Here is a 13136-nt window from a genome sequence, read left to right as displayed (position 1 = left end):
TGAGTCCAGCTGCTTGTGGTCGTGAGAATGAGTGAGACTAACACATGTATGATCGTTATTCCATTTGCCGATAGCCCATTTGGTGCATCCCTTTTTTATGTATGCCCTCATCCTCCATTGAAAATCGTCATTGTGATTTTCACAAACCTTTATCAACCTTTTGTAATCACTTTTTTCTACAACGGTTGTGTGATACTTTGTCATACAAAATTGTTTTATTGTCATCTACACATCTTGCTTGCTCTTAAACACCTAGTCCGTATATAGCTCTTGACCCATTTGCCAGTTAGGTAATTGCGCTCCCACAAAATCAGGCAACTCCTAGTTTGGTTAAGCTAGGCCTCTATTTATAGTTGAAGTTCTGAGCTCATATATGGGTTTCGTACACTAGTTTCTTATTCTTCGTTAATGTACCTGGCTCAGATATTGGCTTCATACACTATTTTCTTCTTATTCTTAATTTCTTATGTCTCAAAATATCGCTAACTCATGACTCACTCATAATTGACTAAATGTTGACTCATCATATCTAATCAAATTAAGTTTGATGACTCATCCTAATCCAATCACATTACTAATCAAATAATCACATCAATGCATAAATCACAATTTATTATATATTATTATTAGTATAATTGTTATTATTATTATTACTAAATTACAATTTATTATTAATAATTTATTGTATTATAAATTACTATTATTTTCCTGGAATATTACAAAGTAAATTTGAATATGATAAAATTTATATTATTTTCAAATCAATCTCAAATATATTTGACATCTATCCAAATATAAATATCAATATATAATAAATAAAGTAAAATTTGATAAAAAAAAGCCTACAGGCAAGTCTATATCAAACTATTTATTTTAAATTAAATAAAATAATATTATTCACAGTAGTACCAAATGGTGATAGTTCAATGGGTGGATTGCCTATATGAATCTATTAAAAGATTTTTTGTTTCTTAATCTTATTTTTTTCGTTTCTATTCTTTATTCTTGTTTTTTGTTTTCTACATTTACAAATTGTTTGCCAACTTATGTAATCTTGTAATTGTATATGTAGGGAAGAGAAGATGAAGAGAAGTTTTTGGCTACTACAAGTATGATGATGTGTTTGTTGGATTTATGTAGTTATTTTAATTTACATAGTACAAATTTGTTTGTTGGATCTGATGAAATATATGTTATTTAGTTTGAGCATTTTACTTTTGAAAGTGACTTAAATGCATATTGTGATGAGTTTTGTTGTGATTCATGGTTCTATTTGGACGTTGAAATTATTATTTTTGTTTTAGCAACATAATTGAAGTATTTTGTGCAGTTGATTCATGATTTTGCTTGGAAGTTAAAAATTAACAGACTAACGGGCCAAGTCAGGCCATTTGCTTTTTTTATAAACGGGTCAAGTCAGGCTAACAGTTAGACTCGGGACAGACCAAATTGAAATTTTTTGACATAGACTTAGACTTTTCGGAACAAAGCTCGGCCCAGCCCACTTTCATCCCTACTTATGAGTCTAGTTAGGGTGACAACTAGACCAGCCCACTAACGAGCCTAGTGAAATTGGTCCCACTAGCATATGCAAAGGGACTCATCAAGTTGGACATGTGATAAAATCCTAATAGATCATATTAAATTTTACTCCTTTTTTCTTATCCTTTCTCTATAAATTTTATTAAATTGAGAGTATTATTTTAACATTTAAAAATTTATATTAAATTAATTGAATCAAATACTAAGTAATAATATAAATAATTCTCATTTATTAAAAATCTTTTGAAATATCTGCAAATACAAAAACCTAAATTTATTTTCATCCCCTTATTGTTCTTCTCTTATTTTTATTTATAAACATATTTATGTGACTTTTCACTCTTATTGATACATTGTAATAATATTAATTATAAAAATATTTCTATCAATGGTTAAAAAATAAAATGTATTTTTAGAACATTCCTTTTTAACAATAAAGAACGCAGTTTATCAAAAAAAAAAGAACGCAACGTATTTTTGTAAAGATGTTATTAAGGGAAAGAAAAGTCTACTATGGAGCATTCTTTTTTTGCCAAATACGGCAGAAAAAAATAAATAAATAAATTGTTTAATGCTTTTGAATTAATTAGCATAAATTTTGAAACATCACAAGACAAATGAGACACAATTGATTTGTGGAGAGGTTCACCACATGACATAAGTTTCGAAACATTTGGGAGATTTATAGAATATTGACAGCTTGCATATACAAGTAAATCGATAGCGGGTAAGTTAGGAGCGGGTGACCTGTAATCAATGAAGATAATCATTCTCCCAAGCCATGATCATGAGGCATCAATTGTGGTTTCCAAATCAATATGTAGTGCAAACCTCACTCTGATTCAGAACGTGATTGATTCACATTCGGTTGTGCTCCCTGCCTCAAATTCATACTTTTATTCATTTACTCCAGGTAGAGCAAGCTTACAATCATGTGACACTAGAAATTTGTCAACTCCTTTGAAAATCAATAATCACCGTGTGCAAAGGTTGCATTACAGCTTCACCTCGACGTTCGCCACATGTTCGGCTATTCACTCACCAAAAAAACTCATCCTCGGGCCATAGCTTTCTTTGTTATTGGCTTCTAGATCTGTTCTTGATGGCCCATATCTGGGCGGCCCAAGAGCTTGAGCCCAAATCTCTCTTATCCTCTCCACGTCAGTCCTACTGGCGAGACAACACCAACCCCCTTTTCTCTTGTCTCCTGGGCGACTACTTCCTCCATGTGAGACATCAAAATGTCTCACCTAGGGTTACCAACCCTGCAAGATACCACCCCAGGTGCCATAAATGGTAATCCCCTCTTTGCAGCAGTAACACCCGATGCTGCAATAACTGGCGTAATGACTGCACCACTATCACCACAGCAGCATCAGCCAGGTCTGGCGTTCCCAGAGTTGACCCCTCTCACCAACTCACCCCAAGCGAGTATATCACCCCTTATAAATACCCCCCCCCCTCAAAGCTAGAGAGGGGCATGTTTTGGATCGTGACTGTTAGAATATTAGATATGATATGATTAGATATGATTGGATTCCGTCTTATCCGTAAATATTCTGACTGTATTCTGACTGTATTAGGATTAGGTTTGGGCCTTTCACTTAAGCCCATTAGGGTCTCTATATATTCTAACTCTCTGACACAGATCAATACACAACATATTATTCTTCTATTATTTTATATTCAAGTTGGTATCAGAGCTCTTTCGTTCTGGGAACCCTCGCTTCCGCTTAGAAACCTTGTTTTTTGCTTTAAAATTTAAGCCCACTGCTTAGGAGTCCTCTTTCTTGCCGTGCGTCCTTCCGGCAAGCCTTCTAGGGCTGTAAACAGCCTCTGAGTGATTTTTCCAAACGCGTCAGCACCTCCGACGGCCACCGGAACCACCGCTCGCCGTCAGAATCACTGTTCAGGCAACCGGAGACTTTTTCCGGCGACTTTTCCGACCAAACTTCACGCGATCAGGACCCTCTCTTCCCGGCGACCAGGTCTGTGGTGGTCCGTTCAACAACGCATCTCCCACGCGCCTTCACGCGCCACCTGTCTTCTCTGCGCGTAGGCTTCACGCGCCACCTTCTGCCGGCGCGTGAGCACTATTCCGGCGGCTTTTTCCTGCCGGTCTTGGACAGAGAAGCTCGCATTCTCCTCCCCTTTCTGGATCTATGATTGTTTCTCTGTGGGTCTGACCTTAGTCGCGTGGTTCTTCTTGATTGGATATCGTTTGCCTTCGTTTACGGCTTTTATATTTTATCTTTAAATGGCAGCAGCATCTCCTGATCTCTCGGAGGTTAACTCTCCTTATATTGTTGCAAATATAGCTCAGTCAGACAATGCATCATTTGGTTCAGGTTTGGACTATGCTGCACTCCAAACCCCTCTCAGGAAGGCTTCTCCTCAGTCTCAGCCTTATACTGGTAATCCTGTTGCTTGTGTTTCTCATTCTACATCACTTGGCTCTTGGATATTTGACTCCGGTGCTACCGATCATCTCTGTGGTAATAAGGAACTCTTTACATCTCTTACTTATTCTGATCATTTACCGTCTTTTACCCTTGCGGATGGAACCAAAGCCCCAGTTCGTGGGATTGGACAAGCTCGTCCGACCTCTAGCTTGGCCCTGACATCTGTCTATTACATTCCTGGCATCCCTTATAACTTAATTTCTATTAGTAAGTTGATCCACTCCCTCACTTGCACCATTACTTTCTCTAACCATTCTGTTTCAGTGCAGGATCCGGGTACGGGGAAAATGATTGGAGTGGGTCGTGAGTCACGGGGGCTTTATTATCTGGATGTGCCTCGTCCTTCAGTAGCATGCTCTCTCACAGAATCTCCACAACTTATCCACAGTCGCCTTGGTCATCCAAGTCTTTCAAAGTTGCAGAAAATGGTTCCTCTTTTGTCCGGTCTTCAGTCTTTAGATTGTGTGTCATGTCAACAAGGGAAGCATACACGCTCCTCTTTTGCCAGTCGAGTCAATAAACGAGCTGATGCCCCTTTCTCTCTTGTTCATTCAGATATCTGAGGTCCAAGTCGTACCTTGTTTGTCTTAGGTTTTCGGTATTTCGTTACCTTTATTGATGATTTTTCCCGTTGCACTTGGACCTATTTAATGAAAAATCGTTCCGAGCTATTTTCCATTTATAAAAAGTTTTCTACTGAGATCCATACTCAATTTGGTGTTTCTATTCGTATTCTACGTAGTGATAATGCTAAGGAATATGTTTCTATTGATTTTTCTAATTTCTTAGCCACACAAGGTACTTTACATCAAACTACTTGTCCTCACACTCCACAACAAAATGGGGTGGCTGAACGTAAAAACAGACATCTCATTGAAACTGCCCGTACCCTTCTTATTCATATGCAGATTCCCCTTCACTTCTGGGCAGATACTGTACTCATCTCTTGTTTTCTCATCAATCGCATGCCTTCATCTGTGCTCCACAATGACATTCCTCATAATCTATTGCTTCCAGATGTTCCTCTTTATCCTTTAACTCCACATGTCTTTGGTTGTACTTGTTTTGTTCATGATCTCACTCCTGGTAAGGATAATTTAACATCCAAGGCCTTTCAGTGTATCTTTCTTGGTTATTCTCGTCTTCAAAAGGGTTATCGTTGTTATTCTCCCGACCTTAAGCGTTACTTAGTTTCCGCTGATGTCACTTTTCTTGATCAACAACCCTTTAATTCTATCCCATCTCAGATGTCACAAGTTGATCATGTACTTCCTGTCCCTTTTCTTGAGTTGTCTTTGCCAGCTGCAGGTGCTTCTATTCCAGATGAGCAACCTATTACTTCTATACCTGAGGACCGTCCACTTCTCACCTATCAGCGTCGCAAAACTGTGCCTCCTGTCGACTCAACTCTTGCTGACTCATCGCCCACTGCTGTTGCTTCTTCCCCTCCGGATCCTTCATCGGAGACTCTTCTCATTGCTCAAAGAAAAGGTACACGTACTACTCGTAACCCTTATCCTCTTTATACCTTTTTGAGTTATGACCGTATTTCTTCACCTCATTTCACCTTTGTTTCTAGTCTTTCTTCTATTTCTATTCCTAAGACCACAGGTGAAGCACTTTCCCATCCAGGGTGGCGCCAAGCAATGCTTGATGAGATGATTGCACTTCATTCCAATGGCACTTGGGACCTTGTTTCTGCTCCTCCAGAGAAGTCTATAGTTGGTTGTCGCTGGGTTTTTACTGTGAAAGTTGGACCTGATGGCAATATTGATCGTCTCAAGGCACGTTTAGTTGCCAAGGGTTTTACTCAAATCTTTGGCCTTGATTATAGCGATACATTTTCTCCGGTCGCTAAGATGGCGTTAGTCCGCCTCTTTCTTGCCCTTGCTGTTGTTCGTCACTGGCCACTCCTTCAACTTGACATCAGAGATTCCTTTCTTCATGGTGATTTACAAGAAGAAGTTTACATGGAGCAACCACCTGGTTTTGTTGCTCATGGGGAGTCTAGAAAGGTGTGTCGTCTTCGGAAATCCTTATATGGTCTCAAGCAGTCTCCTCGAGCATGCTTCAGTTCTGCTGTTCAGGCGTTTGGCTTAATCCGCAGTAAAGTTGACCATTCTGTGTTTTATAGGATTACATCTCCTGATAAGTGTATCTATTTGTTAGTCTATGTTGACGACATTATTCTCACCGGAAGTGATCAAGACGGAATTCGTCAGTTAAAACAGCATTTGTTTAGTACATTTCAAACAAAGGACCTTGGGAAGCTGCGTTACTTCTTGGGAATTGAGGTGGCGCAATCTAGACAAGGCATTTCTATCTGTCAAAGGAAATATGCCTTGGATATCCTAGAAGAAACTGGTATGTTGGGGAGTAAACCAGTTGATACACCTATGGATCCTAATGTCAAGTTATTGCCCGGACAGGGGGAGCCGTTATCTGATCCTGGACGTTATCGGAGGCTAATTGGGAAGCTCAACTATCTTACTGTGACTAGGCCAGATATTTCTTTCGCTGTTAGTACGGCTAGTCAGTTTCTTGATTCCCCTTGTGATTCACATTGGGATGCTGCTGTGAGGATCCTCCGATACATCAAAGGAGCACCAGGAAAAGGTTTGTTGTATTCAGATAAGGGAAATACAGAAATTTGTGGTTATTCAGATGCTGATTGGGCATGATCACCCTCGGACAGGCGCTCTACTTCTGGCTATTGTGTCTTCTTTGGAGGAAACTTAATTTCGTGGAAGAGCAAGAAACAACCTGTTGTTGCTCGATCTAGTGCAGAAGCTGAGTATCGTGCAATGGCAAATGCTACCTGTGAGTTAGTCTGGTTAAAGCAGTTGATCAAGAGCTTCATCTTTGTGAACAGAAACAACCCATGACACTCATCTGTGATAATCAAGCTGCGCTACATATATCCTCTAATCCTGTCTTTCATGAGAGGACCAAACATATAGAGATTGATTGTCACTTCATTCGAGAAAAGATTCAGTCAGGAGAAATCAAGACTGCTTTCGTCAACTCCTCTAATCAACTAGCGGATGTTTTCACTAAAGCTCTTAGAGGTCCTCGGGTTGAATACATTTGTAACAAGCTTGGTGCTCATAATATATATGCACCAGCTTGAGGGGGAGTGTTAGAATATTAGATATGATATGATTAGATATGATTGGATTCCGTCTTATCCGTAAATATTCTGACTGTATTCTGACTGTATTAGGATTAGGTTTGGGCCTTTCACTTAAGCCCATTAGGGTCTCTATATATTGTAACTCTCTGACACAGATCAATATACAACATATTATTCTTCTATTATTTTATATTCAAGTGTGACTATAATGACTCTAATTTTGTGATCTTAAATTTGAGGGTAATGATAAGGACTTTATGGTCATAAATAGAATGAAAATGAAATTCTAAGAATTAATTTTGATACCCATATTGAGGGTATTATGCACAGATGAATTTTCATCTGTTAATTTTGACTGTTAACGTAATAACAGTCTGTAGAATAGCTCCAAATTAGCAAATTATACTTAGAGACCTAATCTAATGATATAAACATCATGAATGGGGTTAGGATATAATTTGATGAAGATTAATACCCATATTGGGGTATTTTTCAAAAGTCACTTTTGTCGGATATTTTGTACTGCTGTAGCAGCAGCCGGTAGAATCCCGGAACGGTAAAAAGATGAGAAAATGGAAATAAAGACCAATCTATGCCTAACAAGTCATAATTAGACCAAAAATGTTAAAGTTAGAGTCTTGGGTGTTTCAAGGTAGAAATTTGATAACCGTTCAGAGAAAAATTACACCGGGTATCATTAAATAACAGAAAGTCACTTAATGACATGGCGAAAACCCTAAAAATATAAAAAGACTCTTCCCCTTCCCTTCCCATCAGCAGCCCACTTCACTCTCTCTACCTTGGAGGTTTTCAAATTTTCTCCACCTTCTCTCTAAGATCCCACCACCTAAACTTCATTAAAATCCAAAACACTCTTCACCAAAGTTGTTCCCCTCATCATCCTCTTCAATAATATCCTATTTTTATTTCGAAAAACCAAATTTTCATGGTGGAGACCTTCCCATACAGCAGCGATTTTGGAGCTTCTTCATGCCATGGAGATGTTATTTTGAATTCTCTTGGAAGAACACTCCTTGGTGCTTGTTTTCTTGAGTCTAGTGTAAGTTTCTTACATTTTCTTCTTGAAAAACCCTACCTTTTCTTTTTTAAATTTATGTTCTTGGTTCTAAATCCTTGAATATTTCATGAAGGTGGGTTCTTGGTAAAAAAAAGAAGCATTCTTGGTAAGTAAAGGTTGGATCTTGATCTAAAGGAGCCATCTTGGAGAGGTAAGGCTTGAATCCATGGAAAAGATGAATCCAAACCCTTCTTCCTCCCACTTTCCATTTCGTCCATAATAATTATATGTTGATAATGATGTTGTAAATTATTAAAAAATGGGGTCTTGATGGTTAAATGTGTGGTAGAGGTTTAAAACTCAAGAAAGATGAAGACTTGTAAGAAAAAGTGTCACATTTGGCTTGTGTGTTAGTTGTTTTTGATGTGGATGAACTAAGAACCCTAAAAATTCCATGCTTTAATTCTTCCCTCTTCATTAATATTAGGGTTTAGGGTTAAAATTAATAAAGGTGACACCTTTGGGGACTAAAGACATAAAGGACTTAATTAAACCATGAAAGTGTGTTAAAAAGACAAGTAAAATCCTTAATCTTATGACTATTCAATTCAACCATATGGATATATATTAGGGTTTGATGTCTTAAAATTGTTCTAAGACTAGGACACTAATGGAGGGACCAAGTGAGGTGGATTAAGCATAATTGATTAATTAAATCTTAAACACATTTAAGGCTAAGTAACCAGTTTTTAGGAAAAATTGGGGAGAGCATATATCCCTCCACAGAGGTCATATAGGGTTGTACCTTATATCAAATTGAAGCTTGAGATGTTAGCTATGTGGTGTCAAAATTTGGTATCAATTGAAGATGTATTACATTTTGTATGTATGTTTGAGTGAGGACTGCACAAGGAGGCCATGTGTAGGGGCACTGTACATGGCTGCAACTTCCACGAATTTTTTCTCCCTCTGTACTTACTCAAATTAGGGTAATAATATGTCGAATTAAAGATAAAGGTGTCTAGTTGTCTACATAAAAATTTGAGAGCAATTGGTTTAGGATATTTTCCAGAATCATAGAAATGGTAAAGGATGTTTAGGGCTCTGTTTGGAGTTGGCAAACAGCTTTGCTTGTCCAACTTCAAATAGGGATAACCGGAGTTAGGAAACTCCAAATGAGGCATGTGATACCTTTTTGGAAAGGTAATTGAATCTATATTAACATATTAAAAGATGAGAATTTTATAACAAGTGAGTTATGCTCAGTGACTAGAAAACAGAAGCATGTACAGTTATTGGAAAACCGTAAAAGTGATATTTAAGCTAAGTGGGCTTAGGGGAACCCTTAGTAACTTATAATAATCATAAATATGGCTTGGATGAGTTGAAAATAATCTAAGTTACCTAAGTGAGACTTGCATGTGATTCTAAGTTATGTAATTAATTGAAGATTTAGGTAGCTTGTAATAATGCACTAAAATACGTAATTATGTAATAATTGGTCTAGACTTGTAATGGGCATATTATTGGCATATAAGTATGAAAAGTGAAATCATTAAATGATTAAGTCGTGGATATGACTTGATTAATTAATATATAATTAATGATGTGAATGGTTCCAGCTCTAGGTGTGCCTAGAGAACCGTACACTTGAGGATTTTGTTGAAGCATACGTATACTATTGGAGTATGGGCTTGTGCTAAGCTCCCTGAGGTAAGCTCCTAGTTCTAGTTGACTCCTCTCTCTTGTGGCCCCACCATGATGGTGGGCATTATGGTTATATTGTATGAATGTATATGGTATGATGTATATGTGCATTCATTCACATTCATATAGTTGTTATATGATCTTGATGTTATGATGATGCACTGATGATATATGTTATGAGGATCCTGGCCAGTGATCATGGTATGCAGACTGCCTATGACTTGACTCTGGGAGCTATTTCATACTGAGGTTGTGTTGACTGTCTATGGCTTGACCCTAGAAGTCACACATGTGTAACCGTCTATGGCTTTGACCCTGGGGTTACACAAGGATGATATGATGATGCTATGAATGTTAAATATCATGTATGTTAACAACCGGAGTACTACGGGGTGTTACATTTATGGTATCAGAGCAGTTTCACCGGGACGTTCACTGATGTATTGCTTAAGTGTTAGAACTATTTATTGAGTGTCATGATATTGCATATGCTATCACTTGATTGAGCGTAGCTAACTCATACCTCGTGCAGTTTTGTGTAGTGACATGGCACCTCAGGGGAGACCCAGGCGAATAGTTCAAAACCCTCCTCCTGATCCTATTGTTGCAGCTATAGCAACATTGCAGCAGACCCTGAATGAAACCAGGGAAGCTGATTTGAAAAGAATCGAAGAGGCCAGAGAGCGAGATAGAGAGCAGCTGAGAAAGGCCAGTGAAGACCTTATGGCGCAGAATAGGCTGGCCAATGCTGAGATGATCCGACTACTGTTGACAGAGGTACGAGGAAGACCTCCACCACCTCCTCCACCGCCAGTTACACCACATGTGCAGCAACAGGTTGCACGTGCTGCTGGTCCCGTACAGATTCTTGAGCCTGTTGTGCTGGTACAGGAAGGGTCAGGATAGGCCCATCAAGAGGCAGAGGCATCTGTCCATGAGGGACTAGTGAGACAGCCAATTATTGAGGTTGATAGATCAGCTATACCACCTAGGTTTGACCGGGATACTAGAGAGCGTATGCTAAATGCTTTCAGGAAGCATTCCCCACCTCACTACAAAGGTGGAAGAGATCCCATCGCAGCATTGGAGTGGCTCCAAGAGATGGAGCGCATTTTTCAGGTTATGGAATGTGATGCCAACACGAAGCTTCTATATGCGGTGTACATGTTATAGGGGGATGCTTCTGACTGGTGGAGTAATGTTAGAAACTCACTTGAGTGCCAAGGTTATGCTATTACTTGGCCGTTATTTGATAGGCATTTTCTGCAGAAGTACTTCCCTGAAGAAGCCAAGGAAAGGAAGAAGAGTGAGTTTGAAGACCTCCGACAGGGAGGCATGACTGTGGATGAATATCTGAGCAAGTTCAACTGCTTGGCAAAATATTCTTGTTATGGTAGAGCTCCCCTCACTCTAGAAGACAAGGCCTTTCGATTTAGGAAGGGTCTGAATGATATGATAGCAGACAAACTGGCTTGTCATTGCACCAGAGATTTTGTGGAGTTGATCAAGCAGTGCCAGAATATTCAGGAGCACTATCGTACCAGGGGGAAGGAAGCAGTGGGAAAGAGCTTCAGTGGGAGGACTACGCCCTGGAAGGGTAAGAGCAAAGGTTTGCAAGCACAGCAGAATACCAAGTTTAAGAAGACTCCCTTTGTGAAGAATGGAAGCAGAATGTCTGGTGTAGGGAAGATTCCCACTTGTGCCAAGTGTGGGAAGATGCATACAAGTGTTTGTCGACTGGGGCAGAATGTTTTCTTCAGTTGTGGTCAGGCAGAACACTATTCCAGAGAATGCCCCAAGAAGACGGGACAAGTTGCAGCTATGCAGGCGATCCCTATTCAGTATGTGCCTACTCAAAGAGCCATAGAGGAGCCTATGGCGCCCACTAGTGCCAGGGTATATGCAGTGATACAGCAGGAGGCAGAGAGGTCTTCAAACCTTATCAGAAGTACTATTCTTATCAGATGATATACTTTTGATGCCATGTTTGATTCTGGAGCTACCCACTCCTTCATATCGGAATTTGTTACTAATGGGGTACATCTACTCATTTATGAGTTCACGCCTCCTATGGTAGTGAAGACTGCCACCGGAGACATTGTTTCTACTTCTTTGAAGTGCAAAGAAGTCAGATTCATATATGAGCAAGAAGAGTATATGGTGGATTTGATAGTGCTTAAGGGCATGAATCTACACATTATCTTGGGTATGGATTGGCTGGTCCGATATGGTGTGATGCTAGATTGTTGTAGCAGAAGGGTTTTCTTTGCTTCAAAATGAGAAAAGCCGGACAGTTTGTACTTGACGGCACATAAATTAAATAAGGCTCTAAATGTGGGAGTTGCAGGATACATTATCCTGGGAGGACTCGTAGGAGACTCCAAAGAACCTACTGCTAATATTCCGGTTGTGTGCAAGTTTGAAGATGTATTTCCGGAAGAAATTCCTCATTTTCAACCTGAGAGGGAGATTGAATTCTCAATTGACTTAGTACCTGGTGTGGGGCCTATCTCATTGGCTCCATACCGGATGACACCAGTGGAGTTAGCTAAGCTGAAGAAGCAGTTAGAAGAATTGTCCCGCAAGAACTTTATCAGACCGAGTGTATCTCCTTGGGGTGCACCAGTCATCTTCGTGAAGAAGAAGGATGAGACTATGAGGTTGTGCACTGATTATCGACAGGTAAACAAGGTGACAGTAAAGAACAAGTATCCTCTCCCACGCATTGATGATCTGTTGGATCAGCTCGGGGGTGCTTCAGTGTTCTCGAAGATTGATCTTCGTTCCGGATATCACCAGATTCGGGTAAAACCAGAGGACATCCCGAAGACGGCTTTCCGATCCAGATATGGGCACTATGAGTATCTAGTGATCCCATTTGGGCTTACTAATGCCCCGGCCATGTTCATGAGTTATATGAACCGGATTTTCAAACCACATTTAGATCAGTTTGTTGTGGTATTCATTGATGATATTCTGATCTACTCTAAAAGTAAGGAAGAACATGCAGAGCATTTGAAGATAGTTTTACAGATTTTAAGGGAGCATCAGTTATATGCCAAACCATCCAAGTGTGAGTTTTGGTTACATGAGATCCAATTTCTTGGACACGTTATCTCCTCTACAGGAGTGGCTGTTGATCCGAGTAAAATTGAAGCTGTGTTGGATTGGGAGAGACCCAAGAGTGTTACTAAGATCCGGAGTTTTCTGGGTTTAGCTGGATTCTACAGGAGGTTTATTAATGGATTCTCCAGAATCGCCTTGCCATTGACTA

The 13136-nt window shown here is 39.4% G+C and overlaps 1 protein-coding gene across 1 annotated transcript; it reads left to right on the top strand.

Annotated features, from left to right (window-relative positions):
- Positions 1-10408: 10408 nt before the first annotated feature.
- On the top strand, positions 10409-11830 carry LOC133301645 (uncharacterized). The gene is made up of 2 exons (XM_061501301.1): positions 10409-10747; positions 11036-11830. Exons 1-2 carry the CDS (start codon positions 10409-10411, stop codon positions 11828-11830), a joined length of 1134 nt encoding a protein of 377 aa, XP_061357285.1.
- Positions 11831-13136: the final 1306 nt, after the last annotated feature.

Source organism: Gastrolobium bilobum, unplaced genomic scaffold (genome assembly GCF_033153095.1).
Source record: "Gastrolobium bilobum isolate Gb01-03AN ecotype WA unplaced genomic scaffold, APGP_CSIRO_Gbil_v1 utg47840, whole genome shotgun sequence".
Taxonomy (NCBI): Eukaryota; Viridiplantae; Streptophyta; class Magnoliopsida; order Fabales; family Fabaceae; genus Gastrolobium; species Gastrolobium bilobum.
This window is presented reverse-complemented; position numbering and strand designations above follow the sequence as displayed.

Bases quoted from the DNA above. Each gene is read 5' to 3' on its own strand.
- LOC133301645 (XM_061501301.1), top strand. From the start codon at position 10,409: ATGGCACCTCAGGGGAGACCCAGGCGAATAGTTCAAAACCCTCCTCCT. The intron at 10,748-11,035 runs GTACAGGAAGGG...TACATGTTATAG, and splicing joins TTCTTGAGCCTGTTGTGCTG to GGGGATGCTTCTGACTGGTG.